General features: G+C 48.6%; 1 protein-coding gene and 1 pseudogene across 1 annotated transcript; both read right to left on the bottom strand.

Moving 5' to 3' along the window:
- Positions 1-5,725: 5,725 nt before the first annotated feature.
- Positions 5,726-16,557, bottom strand: LOC124044365 (annotated as a pseudogene).
- A 1,452-nt stretch (positions 16,558-18,009) lies between these two features.
- LOC124043437 (mucin-5AC-like) lies at positions 18,010-20,251 on the bottom strand (the record flags this gene model as incomplete). The annotated part of the gene is made up of 3 exons (XM_046362050.1): positions 19,583-20,251; positions 19,205-19,381; positions 18,010-18,578 (listed from the first exon to the last, which is right to left on the bottom strand). Coding segments are annotated over exons 1-3 (1,284 nt in total), but the record flags the coding sequence as incomplete, so codon positions are not given.
- Between the last annotated feature and the right edge of the window lie 590 nt (positions 20,252-20,841).

Here is a 20,841-nt window from a genome sequence, read left to right as displayed (position 1 = left end):
TGCAGTGGTTGTCGTAGATGCTAAAGCTGTTGTAGGAGCTGCAGTTGTCGTGGGAGCTACAGTTGTTGGAGGTGCTGTTATTGTGGTTGTCGTAGGAGCTGAAGTTGTAGTTGTTGTAGCAGGATCTGCAGTGGTTGTCGTAATAGGTTCTGGAGCTGTAGTGGTCGTAGGAGCAGCAGTTGTTGTAGTTAGGGCTGCAGTGGTTGTCGTAGATGCTAAAGCTGTTGTAGGAGCTGCAGTTGTTGTAGTTGTTGTAGCAGGAGCTGCAGTGGTTGTCGTAGGAGCTGAAGTTGTAGTTGTTGTAGCAGGAACTGCCGTGGTTGTCGTAGATGCTAAAGCTGTTGTAGAAGCTGCAGTTGTCATGGGAGCTACAGTTGTTGGAGATGCTGTTGTTGTGGTTGTCGTAGGAGCTGAAGTTGTAGTTGTTGTAGCAGGATCTGCAGTGGTTGTCGTAATAGGTTCTGGAGCTGTAGTGGTCGTAGGAGCAGCAGTTGTTGTAGTTAGGGCTGCAGTGGTTGTCGTAGATGCTAAAGCTGTTGTAGGAGCTGCAGTTGTTGTGGGAGTTGTTGGAGGTGCTGTTGTTGTGGTTGTCGTAGGAGCTGAAGTTGTAGTTGTTGTATCAGGAGCTGCAGTGGTTGTCGTAAAAGGTTCTGGAGCTGTAGTGGTCGTAGGAGCAGCAGTTGTTGTAGTTAGGGCTGCAGTGGTTGTCGTAGATGCTAAAGCTGTTGTAGGAGCTGCAGTTGTTGTGGGAGTTGTTGGAGGTGCTGTTATTGTGGTTGTCGTAGGAGCTGAAGTTGTAGTTGTTGTAGCAGGATCTGCAGTGGTTGTCGTAATAGCTTCTGGAGCTGTAGTGGTCGTAGGAGCAGCAGTTGTTGTCGTTAGGGCTGCAGTGGTTGTCGTAGATGCTAAAGCTGTTGTAGGAGCTGCAGTTGTTGTGGGAGTTGTTGGAGGTGCTGTTATTGTGGTTGTCGTAGGAGCTGAAGTTGTAGTTGTTGTAGCAGGAGCTGCAGTGGTTGTCGTAGGAGCTGAAGTTGTAGTTGTTGTAGCAGGAACTGCCGTGGTTGTCGTAGATGCTAATGCTGTTGTAGAAGCTGCAGTTGTCATGGGAGCTACAGTTGTTGGAGATGCTGTTGTTGTGGTTGTCGTAGGAGCTGAAGTTGTAGTTGTTGTAGCAGGATCTGCAGTGGTTGTCGTAATAGGTTCTGGAGCTGTAGTGGTCGTAGGAGCAGCAGTTGTTGTAGTTAGGACTGCAGTGGTTATCGTAGATGCTAAAGCAGTTGTAGGAGCTGCAGTTATCGTGGGAGCTACAGTTGTTGGAGGTGCTGTTGTTGTGGTTGTCGTAGGAGCTGACGTTGTAGTTGTTGTAGCAGGAGCTGCAGTGGTTGTCGTAGATGCTAAAGCTGTTGTAGGAGCTGCAGTTGTCGTGGGAGCTACAGTTGTTGGAGGTGCTGTTATTGTGGTTGTCGTAGGAGCTGAAGTTGTAGTTGTTGTAGCAGGATCTGCAGTGGTTGTCGTAATAGGTTCTGGAGCTGTAGTGGTCGTAGGAGCAGCAGTTGTTGTAGTTAGGGCTGCAGTGGTTGTCGTAGATGCTAAAGCTGTTGTAGGAGCTGCAGTTGTTGTAGTTGTTGTAGCAGGAGCTGCAGTGGTTGTCGTAGGAGCTGAAGTTGTAGTTGTTGTAGCAGGAACTGCCGTGGTTGTCGTAGATGCTAAAGCTGTTGTAGAAGCTGCAGTTGTCATGGGAGCTACAGTTGTTGGAGATGCTGTTGTTGTGGTTGTCGTAGGAGCTGAAGTTGTAGTTGTTGTAGCAGGATCTGCAGTGGTTGTCGTAATAGGTTCTGGAGCTGTAGTGGTCGTAGGAGCAGCAGTTGTTGTAGTTAGGGCTGCAGTGGTTGTCGTAGATGCTAAAGCTGTTGTAGGAGCTGCAGTTGTTGTGGGAGTTGTTGGAGGTGCTGTTGTTGTGGTTGTCGTAGGAGCTGAAGTTGTAGTTGTTGTATCAGGAGCTGCAGTGGTTGTCGTAAAAGGTTCTGGAGCTGTAGTGGTCGTAGGAGCAGCAGTTGTTGTAGTTAGGGCTGCAGTGGTTGTCGTAGATGCTAAAGCTGTTGTAGGAGCTGCAGTTGTTGTGGGAGTTGTTGGAGGTGCTGTTATTGTGGTTGTCGTAGGAGCTGAAGTTGTAGTTGTTGTAGCAGGAGCTGCAGTGGTTGTCGTAGGAGCTGAAGTTGTAGTTGTTGTAGCAGGAACTGCCGTGGTTGTCGTAGATGCTAAAGCTGTTGTAGAAGCTGCAGTTGTCATGGGAGCTACAGTTGTAGGAGATGCTGTTGTTGTGGTTGTCGTAGGAGCTGAAGTTGTAGTTGTTGTAGCAGGATCTGCAGTGGTTGTCGTAATAGGTTCTGGAGCTGTAGTGGTCGTAGGAGCAGCAGTTGTTGTAGTTAGGACTGCAGTGGTTATCGTAGATGCTAAAGCAGTTGTAGGTGCTGCAGTTATCGTGGGAGCTACAGTTGTTGGAGGTGCTGTTATTGTGGTTGTCGTAGGAGCTGAAGTTGTAGTTGTTGTAGCAGGATCTGCAGTGGTTGTCGTAATAGGTTCTGGAGCTGTAGTGGTCGTAGGAGCAGCAGTTGTTGTAGTTAGGGCTGCAGTGGTTGTCGTAGATGCTAAAGCTGTTGTAGGAACTGCAGTTGTTGTGGGAGTTGTTGGTGGTGCTGTTATTGTGGTTGTCGTAGGAGCTGAAGTTGTAGTTGTTGTAGCAGGAGCTGCAGTGGTTGTCGTAATAGGTTCTGGAGCTGTAGTGGTCGTAGGAGCAGCAGTTGTTGTAGTTAGGGCTGCAGTGGTTGTCGTAGATGCTAAAGCTGTTGTAGGAGCTGCAGTTGTTGTGGGAGTTGTTGGAGGTGCTGTTGTTGTGGTTGCCGTAGGAGCTGAAGTTGTAGTTGTTGTATCAGGAGCTGCAGTGGTTGTCGTAAAAGGTTCTGGAGCTGTAGTGGTCGTAGGAGCAGCAGTTGTTGTTGTTAGGGCTGCAGTGGTTGTCGTAGATGCTAAAGCTGTTGTAGGAACTGCAGTTATCATGGGAGCTACAGTTGTGGTTGTTGTAGTAGGAGCTGAAGTTGTAGTTATTGTAGAAGGTGCTGCAGTCACTGTGGTCGTTAGACCAGCAGTTGTTGTAGTAGGAGCTGCACTGGTTGTCGTAGTAGGTTGTGGAGATACAGTGGTAGGAGCAGCAGTTGTTGGAGGTGCTGTTGTTGTGGTTGTCGTAGGAGCTGAAGTTGTAGTTGTTGTAGCAGGAACTGCCGTGGTTGTCGTAGATGCTAAAGCTGTTGTAGAAGCTGCAGTTGTCATGGGAGCTACAGTTGTTGGAGATGCTGTTGTTGTGGTTGTCGTAGGAGCTGAAGTTGTAGTTGTTGTAGCAGGATCTGCAGTGGTTGTCGTAATAGGTTCTGGAGCTGTAGTGGTCGTAGGAGCAGCAGTTGTTGTAGTTAGGACTGCAGTGGTTATCGTAGATGCTAAAGCAGTTGTAGGAGCTGCAGTTATCGTGGGAGCTACAGTTGTTGGAGGTGCTGTTATTGTGGTTGTCGTAGGAGCTGAAGTTGTAGTTGTTGTAGCAGGATCTGCAGTGGTTGTCGTAAGAGCTTCTGGAGCTGTACTGGTCATAGGAGCAGCAGTTGTTGTTGTTAGGGCTGCAGTGGTTGTCGTAGATGCTAAAGCTGTTGTAGGAGCTGCAGTTATCATGGGAGCTACAGTTGTAGTTGTTGTAGGAGCTGAAGTTGTAAATATTGTAGAAGGTGCTGCAGTCACTGTGGTCGTTAGACCAGCAGTTGTTGTAGTAGGAGCTGCACTGGTTGTCGTAGTAGGATGTGGAGATACAGTGGTAGGAGCAGCAGTTGTTGGAGGTGCTGTTGTTGTGGTTGTCGTAGGAGCTGATGTTGTAGTTGTTGTAGCAGGAGCTGCAGTAGTTGTCGTAATAGGTTCTAGAGTTGTAGTGGTCGTTGGAGCAGCAATTGTTGTAGTTAGAGCTGCTGTGGTTGTCGTAGAGGCAGCTGCTGTGGTTGACGTAGAAGCTAAAGTTGTTGCATCAGGGGCTGTAGTTGTGATTGTTGTAGGAAGTACAGCAGGTGGAGTGGTCGTGGGAGCTACAGTTGTAGGAACTGCAGGTGTTGTAGTAGGTGCTGTTGTTGTGTTTTTCGTATGAGCTGAAGTTGTAGTTGTTGTAGCAGGAGCTGCAGTGGTTGTCGTAGATGCTAAAGCTGTTGTAGGAGCTGCAGTTGTCGTGGGAGCTACAGTTGTTGGAGGTGCTGTTATTGTGGTTGTCGTAGGAGCTGAAGTTGTAGTTGTTGTAGCAGGATCTGCAGTGATTGTCGTAATAGGTTCTGGAGCTGTAGTGGTCGTAGGAGCAGCAGTTGTTGTAGTTAGGGCTGCAGTGGTTATCGTAGATGCTAAAGCAGTTGTAGGAGCTGCAGTTATCGTGGGAGCTACAGTTGTTGGAGGTGCTGTTATTGTGGTTGTCGTAGGAGCTGAAGTTGTAGTTGTTGTAGCAGGATCTGCAGTGGTTGTCGTAATAGGTTCTGGAGCTGTAGTGGTCGTAGGAGCAGCAGTTGTTGTAGTTAGGGCTGCAGTGGTTGTCGTAGATGCTAAAGCTGTTGTAGGAGCTGCAGTTGTTGTGGGAGTTGTTGGAGGTGCTGTTATTGTGGTTGTCGTAGGAGCTGAAGTTGTAGTTGTTGTAGCAGGAGCTGCAGTGGTTGTCGTAATAGGTTCTGGAGCTGTAGTTGTAGTTGTTGTAGTTAGGGCTGCAGTGGTTGTCGTAGATGCTAAAGCTGTTGTAGGAGCTGCAGTTGTCATGGGAGCTACAGTTGTTGGAGGTGCTGTTGTTGTGGTTGTCGTAGGAGCTGAAGTTGTAGTTGTTGTAGCAGGATCTGCAGTGGTTGTCGTAATAGGTTCTGGAGCTGTAGTGGTCGTAGGAGCAGCAGTTGTTGTAGTTAGGGCTGCAGTGGTTGTCGTAGATGCTAAAGCAGTTGTAGGAGCTGCAGTTATTGTGGGAGCTACAGTTGTTGGAGGTGCTGTTGTTGTGGTTGTCGTAGGAGCTGAAGTTGTAGTTGTTGTAGCAGGAGCTGCAGTGGTTGTCGTAATGCTAAAGGTTGTGGAGCTGTAGTTGTCGTGGGAGCAGCAGTTGTTGGAGGTAGGGCTGCAGTGGTTGTCGTAGAGCTGCTGTAGTTGTTGTAGGAGCTGCAGTGGTTGTCGTAATAGGTTCTGAGCTGTAGTGGTCGTAGGAGCAGCAGTTGTTGGAGGTGCAGTGTTGTTGTGGTTGTTGTAGGAGCTGAAGTTGTAGTTGTTGTAGCAGGAGCTGCAGTGGTTGTCGTAGGAGCTGAAGTTGTAGTTGTTGTAGTTAGGAACTGCAGTGGTTGTCGTAGATGCTAAAGCTGTTGTAGGAGCTGCAGTTGTCATGGGGAGCTACAGTTGTTGGAGGTGCTGTTGTTGTGGTTGTCGTAGGAGCTGAAGTTGTAGTTGTTGTAGCAGGATCTGCAGTGGTTGTCGTAATAGGTTCTGGAGCTGTAGTGGTCGTAGGAGCAGCAGTTGTTGTAGTTAGGGCTGCAGTGGTTGTCGTAGATGCTAAAGCTGTTGTAGGAGCTGCAGTTGTTGTGGGAGTTGTTGGAGGTGCTGTTGTTGTGGTTGTCGTAGGAGCTGAAGTTGTAGTTGTTGTAGCAGGAGCTGCAGTGGTTGTCACTGGTTCTGGAGCTGTAGTGGTCGTAGGAGCAGCAGTTGTTGTAGTTAGGGCTGCAGTGGTTGTCGTAGATGCTAAAGCTGTTGTAGGAGCTGCAGTTGTTGTGGGAGTTGTTGGAGGTGCTGTTATTGTGGTTGTCGTAGGAGCTGAAGTTGTAGTTGTTGTAGCAGGAGCTGCAGTGGTTGTCTGGAGGTTGCTGAAGTTGTAGTTGTTGTAGCAGGAACTGCAGTGGTTGTCGTAGATGCTAAAGCTGTTGTAGGAGCTGCAGTTGTCATGGGAGCTACAGTTGTTGGAGGTGCTGTTGTTGTGGTTGTCGTAGGAGCTGAAGTTGTAGTTGTTGTAGCAGGATCTGCAGTGGTTGTCGTAATAGGTTCTGGAGCTGTAGTGGTCGTAGGAGCAGCAGTTGTTGTAGTTAGGGCTGCAGTGGTTGTCGTAGATGCTAAAGCTGTTGTAGGAGCTGCAGTTATCGTGGGAGCTAGTTGTTGGAGGTGCTGTTATTGTGGTTGTCGTAGGAGCTGAAGTTGTAGTTGTTGTAGCAGGAGCTGCAGTGGTTGTCGTAATAGGTTCTGGAGCTGTAGTGGTCGTAGGAGCAGCAGTTGTTGTAGTTAGGGCTGCAGTGGTTGTCGTAGATGCTAAAGCTGTTGTAGGAGCTGCAGTTGTTGTGGAGCTAGTTGTTGGAGGTGCTGTTGTTGTGGTTGTCGTAGGAGCTGAAGTTGTAGTTGTTGTAGCAGGAGCTGCAGTGGTTGTCGTAATAGGTTCTGGAGCTGTAGTGGTCGTAGGAGCAGCAGTTGTTGTAGTTAGGGCTGCAGTGGTTGTCGTAGATGCTAAAGCTGTTGTAGGAGCTGCAGTTGTTGTGGGAGTTGTTGGAGGTGCTGTTGTTGTGGTTGTCGTAGGAGCTGAAGTTGTAGTTGTTGTAGCAGGAGCTGCAGTGGTTGTCGTAATAGGTTCTGGAGCTGTAGTGGTCGTAGGAGCAGCAGTTGTTGTTGTTAGGGCTGCAGTGGTAGTCGTAGATGCTAAAGCTGTTGTAGGAGCTGCAGTTATCGTGGGAGCTACAGTTGTGGTTGTTGTAGTAGAGCTGAAGTTGTAGTTATTGTAGAAGGTGCTGCAGTCACTGTGGTCGTTAGACCAGCAGTTGTTGTAGTAGGAGCTGCACTGGTTGTCGTAGTAGGTTGTGGAGATACAGTGGTAGGAGCAGCAGTTGTTGGAGGTGCTGTTGTTGTGGTTGTCGTAGGAGCTGAAGTTGTTTGTTGTAGCAGGAACTGCAGTGGTTGTCGTAGATGCTAAAGCTGTTGTAGAAGCTGCAGTTGTCATGGGAGCTACAGTTGTTGGAGATGCTGTTGTTGTGGTTGTCGTAGGAGCTGAAGTTGTAGTTGTTGTAGCAGGATCTGCAGTGGTTGTCGTAATAGGTTCTGGAGCTGTAGTGGTCGTAGGAGCAGCAGTTGTTGTAGTTAGGGCTGCAGTGGTTGTCGTAGATGCTAAAGCTGTTGTAGGAGCTGCAGTTGTCGTGGGAGCTGTTGTTGGAGGTGCTGTTATTGTGGTTGTCGTAGGAGCTGAAGTTGTAGTTGTTGTAGCAGGATCTGCAGTGGTTGTCGTAATAGGTTTCTGGAGCTGTAGTGGTCATAGGAGCAGCAGTTGTTGTAGTTAGGGCTGCAGTGGTTGTCGTAGATGCTAAAGCTGTTGTAGGAGCTGCAGTTATCATGGGAGCTACAGTTGTAGTTGTTAGGAGCTGTTGTTGTGGTGTAAGCTGATAGTTGTTGTAGAAGGTGCTGCAGTCACTGTGGTCGTTAGACCAGCAGTTGTTGTAGTAGGAGCTGCACTGGTTGTCGTAGTAGGATGTGGAGATACAGTGGTAGGAGCAGCAGTTGTTGGAGGTGCTGTTGTTGTGGTTGTCGTAGGAGCTGAAGTTGTAGTTGTTGTAGCAGGAGCTGCAGTGGTTGTCGTAATAGGTTCTGAGTTGTAGTGGTCGTTGGAGCAGCAGTTGTTGTAGTTAGAGCTGCTGTGGTTGTCGTAGAGGCAGCTGTGGTTGACGTAGATGCTAAAGTTGTTGTATCAGGGGCTTGTTGTGATTGTTGTAGGAAGTACAGTTGGAGTTGTCGTGGGAGCTTGTTGTAGGTGTTGTAGTAGGTGCTGCAGTTGTGTTTTTCGTAATTGAAGTTGTAGTTGTTGTAGCAGGAGCTGCAGTTGTTGTTGTGCAGTGGTTGTCGAGATGCTAAAGCTGTTGTAGGAGCTGCAGTTGTCGTGGGAGCTACAGTTGTTGGAGGTGCTGTTATTGTGGTTGTCGTAGGAGCTGAAGTTGTAGTTGTTGTAGCAGGATCTGCAGTGGTTGTCGTAATAGGTTCTGGAGCTGTAGTGGTCAGTAGGAGCAGCAGTTGTTGTAGTTAGGGCTGCAGTGGTTATCGTAGATGCTAAAGCAGTTGTAGGAGCTGCAGTTATCGTGGGAGCTACAGTTGTTGGAGTTGTGGTTGTTAGGAGCTGAAGTTGTGTTGTCGTAGGAGCTGAGGAACTGCCGTGGTTGTCGTTGCTAAAGCTGTTGTAGAAGGCAGTTGCAGTTGTTGGAGATGCTGTTGTTGTGGTTGTCGAGGAGCTGAAGTTGTAGTTGTTGTAGCAGGATCTGCAGTGGTTGTCGTAATAGGTTCTGGAGCTGTAGTGGTCGTAGGAGCAGCAGTTGTTGTAGTTAGGACTGCTGTTGTTGTGGTTGTCGTAGGATGCTAAAGCAGTTGTAGGAGCTGCAGTTATCGTGGGAGCTACAGTTGTTGGAGGTGCTGTTGTTGTGGTTGTCGTAGGAGCTGAAGTTGTAGTTGTTGTAGCAGGAGCTGCAGTGGTTATCGTAGATGCTAAAGCAGTTGTAGGAGCTGCAGTTATCGTGGGAGCTACAGTTGTTGGAGGTGCTGTTATTGTGGTTGTCGTAGGAGCTGAAGTTGTAGTTGTTGTAGCAGGAGCTGCAGTGGTTGTCGTAATAGGTTCTGGAGCTGTAGTGGTCGTAGGAGCAGCAGTTGTTGTAGTTAGGGCTGCAGTGGTTGTCGTAGATGCTAAAGCTGTTGTAGGAGCTGCAGTTGTTGTGGGAGTTGTTGGAGGAGCTGTTGTAGGAGCTGAAGTTGTAGTTGTTGTAGCAGTTGGTTGTCGTAGATGCTAAAGCTGTTGTAGAAGCTGCAGTTGTCAGGGAGCTACAGTTGTTGGAGATGCTGTTGTTGTGGTTGTCGTAGGAGCTGAAGTTGTAGTTGTTGTAGCAGGATCTGCAGTGGTTGTCGTAATAGGTTCTGGAGCTGTAGTGGTCGTAGGAGCAGCAGTTGTTGTAGTTAGGGCTGCAGTGGTTGTCGTAGATGCTAAAGCTGTTGTAGGAGCTGCAGTTGTTGTGGGAGTTGTTGGAGGTGCTGTTGTTGTGGTTGTCGTAGGAGCTGAAGTTGTAGTTGTTGTAGCAGGAGCTGCAGTGGTTGTCGTAATAGGTTCTGGAGCTGTAGTGGTCGTAGGAGCAGCAGTTGTTGTAGTTAGGGCTGCAGTGGTTGTCGTAGATGCTAAAGCTGTTGTAGGAGCTGCAGTTGTTGTGGGAGCTGTTGGAGGTGCTGTTATTGTGGTTGTCGTAGGAGCTGAAGTTGTAGTTGTTGTAGCAGGAGCTGCAGTGGTGTCGTGGAGCTGAGTTGTAGTTGTTGTAGCAGGAAGCAGTGGTTGTCGTAGATGCTAAAGCTTTGTAGAAGCTGCAGTTGTCATGGGAGCTACAGTTGTTGGAGATGCTGTTGTTGTGGTTGTCGTAGGGGCTGAAGTTGTAGTTGTTGTAGCAGGATCTGCAGTGGTTGTCGTAATAGGTTCTGGAGATGTAGTGGTCGTAGGAGCAGCAGTTGTTGTAGTTAGGGCTGCAGTGGTTATCGTAGATGCTAAAGCAGTTGTAGGAGCTGCAGTTATCGTGGGAGCTACAGTTGTTGGAGGTGCTGTTATTGTGGTTGTCGTAGGAGCTGAAGTTGTAGTTGTTGTAGCAGGATCTGCAGTGGTTGTCGTAATAGGTTCTGGAGCTGTAGTGGTCGTAGGAGCAGCAGTTGTTGTAGTTAGGGCTGCAGTGGTTGTCGTAGATGCTAAAGCTGTTGTAGGAGCTGCAGTTGTTGTGGGAGTTGTTGGAGGTGCTGTTATTGTGGTTGTCGTAGGAGCTGAAGTTGTAGTTGTTGTAGCAGGAGCTGCAGTGGTTGTCGTAATAGGTTCTGGAGCTGTAGTGGTCGTAGGAGCAGCAGTTGTTGTAGTTAGGGCTGCAGTGGTTGTCGTAGATGCTAAAGCTGTTGTAGGAGCTGCAGTTGTTGTGGGAGTTGTTGGAGGTGCTGTTGTTGTGGTTGTCGTAGGAGCTGAAGTTGTAGTTGTTGTAGCAGGAGCTGCAGTGGTTGTCGTAATAGGTTCTGGAGCTGTAGTGGTCGTAGGAGCAGCAGTTGTTGTTGTTAGGGCTGCAGTGGTTGTCGTAGATGCTAAAGCTGTTGTAGGAGCTGCAGTTATCATGGGAGCTACAGTTGTGGTTGTTGTAGGGAGCTGAAGTTGTAGTTATTGTAGAAGGTGCTGCAGTCACTGTGGTCGTTAGACCAGCAGTTGTTGTAGTAGGAGCTGCACTGGTTGTCGTAGTAGGTTGTGGAGATACAGTGGTAGGAGCAGCAGTTGTTGGAGGTGCTGTTGTTGTGGTTGTCGTAGGAGCTGAAGTTGTAGTTGTAGCAGGAACTGCCGTGGTTGTCGTAGATGCTAAAGCTGTTGTAGGAGCTGCAGTTGTCATGGGAGCTACAGTTGTTGGAGATGCTGTTGTTGTGGTTGTCGTAGGGGCTGAAGTTGTAGTTGTTGTAGCAGGATCTGCAGTGGTTGTCGTAATAGGTTCTGGAGATGTAGTGGTCGTAGGAGCAGCAGTTGTTGTAGTTAGGGCTGCAGTGGTTATCGTAGATGCTAAAGCAGTTGTAGGAGCTGCAGTTATCGTGGGAGCTACAGTTGTTGGAGGTGCTGTTATTGTGGTTGTCGTAGGAGCTGAAGTTGTTGTAGCAGGATCTGCAGTGGTTGTCGTAATAGGTTCTGGAGCTGTAGTGGTCATAGGAGCAGCAGTTGTTGTAGTTAGGGCTGCAGTGGTTGTCGTAGATGCTAAAGCTGTTGTAGGAGCTGCAGTTATCAGGGAGCTACAGTTGTAGTTGTTGTAGGAGCTGAAGTTGTAAATTGTAGAAGGTGCTGCAGTCACTGTGGTCGTTAGACCAGCAGTTGTTGTAGTAGGAGCTGCACTGGTTGTCGTAGTAGGATGTGGAGATACAGTGGTAGGAGCAGTTGTTGGAGGTGCTGTTGTTGTGGTTGTCGTAGGAGCTGATGTTGTAGTTGTTGTAGCAGGAGCTGCAGTAGTTGTCGTAATAGGTTCTAGAGTTGTAGTGGTCGTTGGAGCAGCAATTGTTGTAGTTAGAGCTGCTGTGGTTGTCGTAGAGGCAGCTGCTGTGGTTGACGTAGAAGCTAAAGTTGTTGTTGTCAGGAGCTGTAGTTGTGATTGTTGTAGGAAGTACAGCAGGTGGAGTGGTCGTGGGAGCTACAGTTGTAGGAACTGCAGGTGTTGTAGTAGGTGCTGTTGTTGTGGTTGTCGTAGGAGCTGAAGTTGTAGTTGTTGTAGCAGGAGCTGCAGTGGTTGTCGTAGATGCTAAAGCTGTTGTAGGAGCTGCAGTTGTCGTGGGAGCTACAGTTGTTGGAGGTGCTGTTGTTGTGGTTGTCGTAGGAGCTGAAGTTGTAGTTGTTGTAGCAGGATCTGCAGTGGTTGTCGTAATAGGTTCTGGAGCTGTAGTGGTCGTAGGAGCAGCAGTTGTTGTAGTTAGGGCTGCAGTGGTTATCGTAGATGCTAAAGCAGTTGTAGGAGCTGCAGTTATCGTGGGAGCTACAGTTGTTGGAGGTGCTGTTGTTGTGGTTGTCGTAGGAGCTGAAGTTGTAGTTGTTGTAGCAGGATCTGCAGTGGTTGTCGTAATAGGTTCTGGAGCTGTAGTGGTCGTAGGAGCAGCAGTTGTTGTAGTTAGGGCTGCAGTGGTTGTCGTAGATGCTAAAGCTGTTGTAGGAGCTGCAGTTGTTGTGGGAGTTGTTGGAGGTGCTGTTATTGTGGTTGTCGTAGGAGCTGAAGTTGTAGTTGTTGTAGCAGGAGCTGCAGTGGTTGTCGTAATAGGTTCTGGAGCTGTAGTGGTCGTAGGAGCAGCAGTTGTTGTAGTTAGGGCTGCAGTGGTTATCGTAGATGCTAAAGCAGTTGTAGGAGCTGCAGTTATCGTGGGAGCTACAGTTGTTGGAGGTGCTGTTATTGTGGTTGTCGTAGGAGCTGAAGTTGTAGTTGTTGTAGCAGGATCTGCAGTGGTTGTCGTAATAGGTTCTGGAGCTGTAGTGGTCGTAGGAGCAGCAGTTGTTGTAGTTAGGGCTGCAGTGGTTGTCGTAGATGCTAAAGCTGTTGTAGGAGCTGCAGTTGTTGTGGGAGTTGTTGGAGGTGCTGTTGTTGTGGTTGTCGTAGGAGCTGAAGTTGTAGTTGTTGTAGCAGGAGCTGCAGTGGTTGTCGTAATAGGTTCTGGAGCTGTAGTGGTCGTAGGAGCAGCAGTTGTTGTAGTTAGGGCTGCAGTGGTTATCGTAGATGCTAAAGCAGTTGTAGGAGCTGCAGTTATCGTGGGAGCTACAGTTGTTGGAGGTGCTGTTATTGTGGTTGTCGTAGGAGCTGAAGTTGTAGTTGTTGTAGCAGGATCTGCAGTTGTTGTAGTTAGGGCTGCAGTGGTTGTCGTAGATGCTAAAGCTGTTGTAGGAGCTGCAGTTGTTGTGGGAGTTGTTGGAGGTGCTGTTGTTGTGGTTGTCGTAGGAGCTGAAGTTGTAGTTGTTGTAGCAGGAGCTGCAGTGGTTGTCGTAATAGGTTCTGGAGCTGTAGTGGTCGTAGGAGCAGCAGTTGTTGTTGTTAGGGCTGCAGTGGTTGTCGTAGATGCTAAAGCTGTTGTAGGAGCTGCAGTTATCGTGGGAGCTACAGTTGTGGTTGTTGTAGGAGCTGAAGTTGTAGTTATTGTAGAAGGTGCTGCAGTCACTGTGGTCGTTAGACCAGCAGTTGTTGTAGTAGGAGCTGCACTGGTTGTCGTAGTAGGTTGTGGAGATACAGTGGTAGGAGCAGCAGTTGTTGGAGGTGCTGTTGTTGTGGTTGTCGTAGGAGCTGAAGTTGTTGTAGGAGCTGCAGTTGTCGTGGGAGCTACAGTTGTTGGAGGTGCTGTTGTTGTGGTTGTCGTAGGAGCTGAAGTTGTAGTTGTTGTAGCAGGATCTGCAGTGGTTGTCGTAATAGGTTCTGGAGCTGTAGTGGTCGTAGGAGCAGCAGTTGTTGTAGTTAGGGCTGCAGTGGTTGTCGTAGATGCTAAAGCTGTTGTAGGAGCTGCAGTTGTTGTGGGAGTTGTTGGAGGTGCTGTTATTGTGGTTGTCGTAGGAGCTGAAGTTGTAGTTGTTGTAGCAGGAGCTGCAGTGGTTGTCATAATATGTTCTGGAGCTGTAGTGGTCGTAGGAGCAGCAGTTGTTGTAGTTAGGGCTGCAGTGGTTATCGTAGATGCTAAAGCAGTTGTAGTAGCTGCAGTTATCGTGGGAGCTACAGTTATTGGAGGTGCTGTTGTTGTGGTTGTCGTAGGAGCTGAAGTTGTAGTTGTTGTAGCAGGAGCTGCAGTTGTTGTAGTTAGGGCTGCACTGGTTGTCGTAGATGCTAAAGCTGTTGTAGGAGCTGCAGTTGTTGTGGGAGTTGTTGGAGGTGCTGTTGTTGTGGTTGTCGTAGGAGCTGAAGTTGTAGTTGTTGTAGCAGGAGCTGCAGTGGTTGTCGTAATAGGTTCTGGAGCTGTAGTGGTCGTAGGAGCAGCAGTTGTTGTTGTTAGGGCTGCAGTGGTTGTCGTAGATGCTAAAGCTGTTGTAGGAGCTGCAGTTATCGTGGGAGCTACAGTTGTGGTTGTTGTAGGAGCTGAAGTTGTAGTTATTGTAGAAGGTGCTGCAGTCACTGTGGTCGTTAGACCAGCAGTTGTTGTAGTAGGAGCTGCACTGGTTGTCGTAGTAGGTTGTGGAGATACAGTGGTAGGAGCAGCAGTTGTTGGAGGTGCTGTTGTTGTGGTTGTCGTAGGAGCTGAAGTTGTTGTAGGAGCTGCAGTTGTCGTGGGAGCTACAGTTGTTGGAGGTGCTGTTGTTGTGGTTGTCGTAGGAGCGATGTTGTAGTTGTTGTAGCAGGAGCTGCAGTAGTTGTCGTAATAGGTTCTAGAGTTGTAGTGGTCGTTGGAGCAGCAATTGTTGTAGTTAGAGCTGCTGTGGTTGTCGATGCTAGCTGTTGTAGGCAGCTGCTGTGGTTGACGTAGAAGCTAAAGTTGTTGTATCAGGAGCTGTAGTTGTGATTGTTGTAGGAAGTACAGCAGGTGGAGTGGTCGTGGGAGCTACAGTTGTAGGAACTGCAGGTGTTGTAGTAGGTGCTGTTGTTGTGGTTGTCGTAGGAGCTGAAGTTGTAGTTGTTGTAGCAGGAGCTGCAGTGGTTGTCGTAGATGCTAAAGCTGTTGTAGAAGCTGCAGTTGTCATGGGAGCTACAGTTGTTGGAGATGCTGCTGTTGTGGTTGTCGTAGGAGCTGAAGTTGTAGTTGTTGTAGCAGGATCTGCAGTGGGTGTCGTAATAGGTTCTGGAGATGTAGTGGTTGTAGGAGCAGCAGTTGTTGTAGTTAGGGCTGCAGTGGTTATCGTAGATGCTAAAGCAGTTGTAGGAGCTGCAGTTATCGTGGGAGCTACAGTTGTTGGAGGTGCTGTTATTGTGGTTGTCGTAGGAGCTGAAGTTGTTGTTGCAGGATTGGCAGTGGTTGTCGTGATAGGTTCTGGAGCTGTAGTGGTCATAGGAGCAGCAGTTGTTGTAGTTAGGGCTGCAGTGGTTGTCGTAGATGCTAAAGCTGTTGTAGGAGCTGCAGTTATCGTGGGAGCTACAGTTATTGGAGGTGCTGTTGTTGTGGTTGTCGTAGGAGCTGAATTTGTAGTTGTTGTAGCAGGAGCTGCAGCTGTTGTAGTTAGGGCTGCAGTGGTTGTCGTAGATGCTAAAGCTGTTGTAGGAGCTGCAGTTGTTGTGGGAGTTGTTGGAGGTGCTGTTGTTGTTGTTGTAGCAGGAGCTGCAGTGGTTGTCGTAATAGGTTCTGGAGCTGTAGTGGTCATAGGAGCAGCAGTTGTTGTAGTTAGGGCTGCAGTGGTTGTCGTAGATGCTAAAGCTGTTGTAGGAGCTGCAGTCGTTGTGGGAGTTGTTGGAGGTGCTGTTGTTGTGGTTGTCGTAGGAGCTGATGTTGTAGTTGTTGTAGCAGGAGCTGCAGTGGTTGTCGTAATAGGTTCTGGAGTTGTAGTGGTCGTTGGAGCAGCAGTTGTTGTAGTTAGAGCTGCAGTGGTTGTCGTAGAGGCAGCTGCTGTGGTTGACGTAGAAGCTAAAGTTGTTGTAGGAGCTGTAGTTGTGATTGTTGTAGGAAGTACAGCAGGTGGAGTGGTCCTGGGAGCTACAGTTGTTGGGTGTTGTAGGGTGCTGTTGTTGTGGTTGTCGTAGGAGCTGAAGTTGTAGTTGTTGTAGCAGGATCTGCAGTGGTTGTCGTAATAGGTTCTGGAGATGTAGTGGTCGTAGGAGCAGCAGTTGTTGTAGTTAGGGCTGCAGTGGTTATCGTAGATGCTAAAGCAGTTGTAGGAGCTGCAGTTATCGTGGGAGCTACAGTTGTTGGAGGTGCTGTTATTGTGGTTGTCGTAGGAGCTGAAGTTGTAGTTGTTGTAGCAGGAGCTGCAGCTGTTGTAGTTAGGGCTGCAGTGGTTGTCGTAGATGCTAAAGCTGTTGTAGGAGCTGCAGTTGTTGTGGGAGTTGTTGGAGGTGCTGTTGTTGTTGTTGTAGCAGGAGCTGCAGTGGTTGTCGTAATAGGTTCTGGAGCTGTAGTGGTCGTAGGAGCAGCAGTTGTTGTTGTTAGGGCTGCAGTGGTTGTCGTAGATGCTAAAGCTGTTGTAGGAGCTGCAGTTATCGTGGGAGCTACAGTTGTGGTTGTTGTAGGAGCTGAAGTTGTAGTTATTGTAGAAGGTGCTGCAGTCACTGTGGTCGTTAGACCAGCAGTTGTTGTAGTAGGAGCTGCACTGGTTGTCGTAGTAGGTTGTGGAGATACAGTGGTAGGAGCAGCAGTTGTTGGAGGTGCTGTTGTTGTGGTTGTCGTAGGAGCTGAAGTTGTTGTAGGAGCTGCAGTTGTCGTGGGAGCTACAGTTGTTGGAGGTGCTGTTGTTGTGGTTGTCGTAGGAGCTGAAGTTGTAGTTGTTGTAGCAGGAACTGCCGTGGTTGTCGTAGATGCTAAAGCTGTTGTAGGAGCTGCAGTTATCGTGGGAGCTACAGTTGTGGTTGTTGTAGGAGCTGAAGTTGTAGTTATTGTAGAAGGTGCTGCAGTCACTGTGGTCGTTAGACCAGCAGTTGTTGTAGTAGGAGCTGCACTGGTTGTCGTAGTAGGTTGTGGAGATACAGTGGTAGGAGCAGCAGTTGTTGGAGGTGCTGTTGTTGTGGTTGTCGTAGGAGCTGAAGTTGTTGTAGGAGCTGCAGTTGTCGTGGGAGCTACAGTTGTTGGAGGTGCTGTTGTTGTGGTTGTCGTAGGAGCTGAAGTTGTAGTTGTTGTAGCAGGAACTGCCGTGGTTGTCGTAGATGCTAAAGCTGTTGTAGGAGCTGCAGTTATCGTGGGAGCTACAGTTGTGGTTGTTGTAGGAGCTGAAGTTGTAGTTATTGTAGAAGGTGCTGCAGTCACTGTGGTCGTTAGACCAGCAGTTGTTGTAGTAGGAGCTGCACTGGTTGTCGTAGTAGGTTGTGGAGATACAGTGGTAGGAGCAGCAGTTGTTGGAGGTGCTGTTGTTGTGGTTGTCGTAGGAGCTGAAGTTGTTGTAGGAGCTGCAGTTGTCGTGGGAGCTACAGTTGTTGGAGGTGCTGTTGTTGTGGTTGTCGTAGGAGCTGAAGTTGTAGTTGTTGTAGCAGGAACTGCCGTGGTTGTCGTAGATGCTAAAGCTGTTGTAGAAGCTGCAGTTGTCATGGGAGCTACAGTTGTTGGAGGTGCTGTTATTGTGGTTGTCGTAGGAGCTGAAGTTGTAGTTGTTGTAGCAGGATCTGCAGTGGTTGTCGTAATAGCTTCTGGAGGTGTACTGGTCATAGGAGCAGCAGTTGTTGTAGTTAGGGCTGCAGTGGTTGTCGTAGATGCTAAAGCTGTTGTAGGAGCTGCAGTTATCGTGGGAGCTACAGTTGTTGGAGGTGCTGTTGTTGTGGTTGTCGTAGGAGCTGAAGTTGTAGTTGTTGTAGCAGGAGCTGCAGTTGTTGTAGTTAGGGCTGCAGTGGTTGTCGTAGATGATAAAGCTGTTGTAGGAGCTGCAGTTGTTGTGGGAGTTGTTGGAGGTGCTGTTGTTGTGGTTGTCGTAGGAGCTGAAGTTGTAGTTGTTGTAGCAGGAGCTGCAGTGGTTGTCGTAATAGGTTCTGGAGCTGTAGTGGTCGTAGGAGCAGCAGTTGTTGTTGTTAGGGCTGCAGTGGTTGTCGTAGATGCTAAAGCTGTTGTAGGAGCTGCAGTTATCGTGGGAGCTACAGTTGTGGTTGTTGTAGGAGCTGAAGTTGTAGTTATTGTAGAAGGTGCTGCAGTCACTGTGGTCGTTAGACCAGCAGTTGTTGTAGTAGGAGCTGCACTGGTTGTCGTAGTAGGTTGTGGAGATACAGTGGTAGGAGCAGCAGTTGTTGGAGGTGCTGTTGTTGTGGTTGTCGTAGGAGCTGAAGTTGTTGTAGGAGCTGCAGTTGTCGTGGGAGCTACAGTTGTTGGAGGTGCTGTTGTTGTGGTTGTCGTAGGAGCTGATGTTGTAGTTGTTGTAGCAGGAGCTGCAGTAGTTGTCGTAATAGGTTCTAGAGTTGTAGTGGTCGTTGGAGCAGCAATTGTTGTAGTTAGAGCTGCTGTGGTTGTCGTAGAGGCAGCTGCTGTGGTTGACGTAGAAGCTAAAGTTGTTGTATCAGGAGCTGTAGTTGTGATTGTTGTAGGAAGTACAGCAGGTGGAGTGGTCGTGGGAGCTACAGTTGTAGGAACTGCAGGTGTTGTAGTAGGTGCTGTTGTTGTGGTTGTCGTAGGAGCTGAAGTTGTAGTTGTTGTAGCAGGAGCTGCAGTGGTTGTCGTAGATGCTAAAGCTGTTGTAGAAGCTGCAGTTGTCATGGGAGCTACAGTTGTTGGAGATGCTGCTGTTGTGGTTGTCGTAGGAGCTGAAGTTGTAGTTGTTGTAGCAGGATCTGCAGTGGTTGTCGTAATAGGTTCTGGAGATGTAGTGGTTGTAGGAGCAGCAGTTGTTGGAGGTGCTGTTGTTGTGGTTGTCGTAGGAGCTGAAGTTGTTGTAGGAGCTGCAGTTGTCGTGGGAGCTACAGTTGTTGGAGGTGCTGTTGTTGTGGTTGTCGTAGGAGCTGAAGTTGTAGTTGTTGTAGCAGGAACTGCAGTGGTTGTCGTAGATGCTAAAGCTGTTGTAGGAGCTGCAGTTATCGTGGGAGCTACAGTTGTGGTTGTTGTAGGAGCTGAAGTTGTAGTTATTGTAGAAGGTGCTGCAGTCACTGTGGTCGTTAGACCAGCAGTTGTTGTAGTAGGAGCTGCACTGGTTGTTGTAGTAGGTTGTGGAGATACAGTGGTAGGAGCAGCAGTTGTTGGAGGTGCTGTTGTTGTGGTTGTCGTAGGAGCTGAAGTTGTTGTAGGAGCTGCAGTTGTCGTGGGAGCTACAGTTGTTGGAGGTGCTGTTGTTGTGGTTGTCGTAGGAGCTGAAGTTGTAGTTGTTGTAGCAGGAACTGCCGTGGTTGTCGTAGATGCTAAAGCTGTTGTAGGAGCTGCAGTTATCGTGGGAGCTGTTGTTGTGGTTGTTGTAGGAGCTGAAGTTGTAGTTGTTGTAGCAGGAGCTGCAGTAGTTGTCGTAATAGGTTCTAGAGTTGTAGTGGTCGTTGGAGCAGCAATTGTTGTAGTTAGAGCTGCTGTGGTTGTCGTAGAGGCAGCTGCTGTGGTTGACGTAGAAACTAAAGTTGTTGTATCAGGAGCTGTAGTTGTGATTGTTGTTGGAAGTACAGCAGGTGGAGTGGTCGAGTGGGAGTTGTTGTAGGAACTGCAGGTGTTGTAGTAGGTGCTGTTGTTGTGGTTGTCGTAGGAGCTGAAGTTGTAGTTGTTGTAGCAGGAGCTGCAGTGGTTGTCGTAGATGCTAAAGCTGTTGTAGAAGCTGCAGTTGTCATGGGAGCTACAGTTGTTGGAGATGCTGCTGTTGTGGTTGTCGTAGGAGCTGAAGTTGTAGTTGTTGTAGCAGGATCTGCAGTGGGTGTCGTAATAGGTTCTGGAGATGTAGTGGTTGTAGGAGCTGAAGTTGTTGTTGCAGGATTGGCAGTGGTTGTCGTAATAGCTTCTGGAGGTGTACTGGTCATAGGAGCAGCAGTTGTTGTAGTTAGGGCTGCAGTGGTTGTCGTAGATGCTAAAGCTGTTGTAGGAGCTGCAGTTATCGTGGGAGCTACAGTTGTTGGAGGTGCTGTTATTGTGGTTGTCGTAGGAGCTGAAGTTGTAGTTGTTGTAGCAGGAGCTGCAGTTGTTGTAGTTAGGGCTGCAGTGGTTGTCGTAGATGATAAAGCTGTTGTAGGAGCTGCAGTTGTTGTGGGAGTTGTTGGAGGTGCTGTTGTTGTGGTTGTCGTAGGAGCTGTAGTTGTTGTAGCAGGAGCTGCAGTGGTTGTCGTAATAGGTTCTGGAGCTGTAGTGGTCGTAGGAGCAGCAGTTGTTGTTGTTAGGGCTGCAGTGGTAGTCGTAGATGCTAAAGCTGTTGTAGGAGCTGCAGTTATCGTGGGAGCTACAGTTGTGGTTGTTGTAGGAGCTGAAGTTGTAGTTATTGTAGAAGGTGCTGCAGTCACTGTGGTCGTTAGACCAGCAGTTGTTGTAGTAGGAGCTGCACTGGTTGTCGTAGTAGGTTGTGGAGATACAGTGGTAGGAGCAGCAGTTGTTGGAGGTGCTGTTGTTGTGGTTGTCGTAGGAGCTGAAGTTGTTGTAGGAGCTGCAGTTGTCGTGGGAGCTACAGTTGTTGGAGGTGCTGTTGTTGTGGTTGTCGTAGGAGCTGATGTTGTAGTTGTTGTAGCAGGAGCTGCAGTAGTTGTCGTAATAGGTTCTAGAGTTGTAGTGGTCGTTGGAGCAGCAATTGTTGTAGTTAGAGCTGCTGTGGTTGTCGTAGAGGCAGCTGCTGTGGTTGACGTAGAAGCTAAAGTTGTTGTATCAGGAGCTGTAGTTGTGATTGTTGTAGGAAGTACAGCAGGTGGAGTGGTCGTGGGAGCTACAGTTGTAGGAACTGCAGGTGTTGTAGTAGATGCTGTTGTTGTGGTTGTCGTAGGAGCTGAAGTTGTAGTTGTTGTAGCAGGAGCTGCAGTGGTTGTCGTAGATGCTAAAGCTGTTGTAGAAGCTGCAGTTGTCATGGGAGCTACTGTTGTTGGAGATGCTGCTGTTGTGGTTGTCGTAGGAGCTGAAGTTGTAGTTGTTGTAGCAGGATCTGCAGTGGTTGTCGTAATAGGTTCTGGAGATGTAGTGGTTGTAGGAGCAGCAGTTGTTGGAGGTGCTGTTGTTGTGGTTGTCGTAGGAGCTGAAGTTGTTGTAGGAGCTGCAGTTGTCGTGGGAGCTTTGTTGGAGGTGCTGTTGTTGTGGTTGTCGTAGGAGCTGAAGTTGTAGTTGTTGTAGCAGGAACTGCAGTGGTTGTCGTAGATGCTAAAGCTGTTGTAGGAGCTGCAGTTATCGTGGGAGCTACAGTTGTGGTTGTTGTAGGAGCTGAAGTTGTAGTTATTGTAGAAGGTGCTGCAGTCACTGTGGTCGTTAGACCAGCAGTTGTTGTAGTAGGAGCTGCACTGGTTGTTGTAGTACGTTGTGGAGATACAGTGGTAGGAGCAGCAGTTGTTGGAGGTGCTGTTGTTGTGGTTGTCGTAGGAGCTGAAGTTGTTGTAGGAGCTGCAGTTGTCGTGGGAGCTACAGTTGTTGGAGGTGCTGTTGTTGTGGTTGTCGTAGGAGCTGAAGTTGTAGTTGTTGTAGCAGGAACTGCCGTGGTTGTCGTAGATGCTAAAGCTGTTGTAGGAGCTGCAGTTATCGTGGGAGCTACAGTTGTGGTTGTTGTAGGAGCTGAAGTTGTAGTTGTTGTAGCAGGAGCTG

The sequence above is a fragment of the Oncorhynchus gorbuscha genome, linkage group LG09 (genome assembly GCF_021184085.1).
Source record: "Oncorhynchus gorbuscha isolate QuinsamMale2020 ecotype Even-year linkage group LG09, OgorEven_v1.0, whole genome shotgun sequence".
NCBI classification, from domain to species: domain Eukaryota; kingdom Metazoa; phylum Chordata; class Actinopteri; order Salmoniformes; family Salmonidae; genus Oncorhynchus; species Oncorhynchus gorbuscha.
Note: the sequence above shows the minus strand (reverse complement) of the source record. Positions and strands in the feature narration are given on the sequence as shown.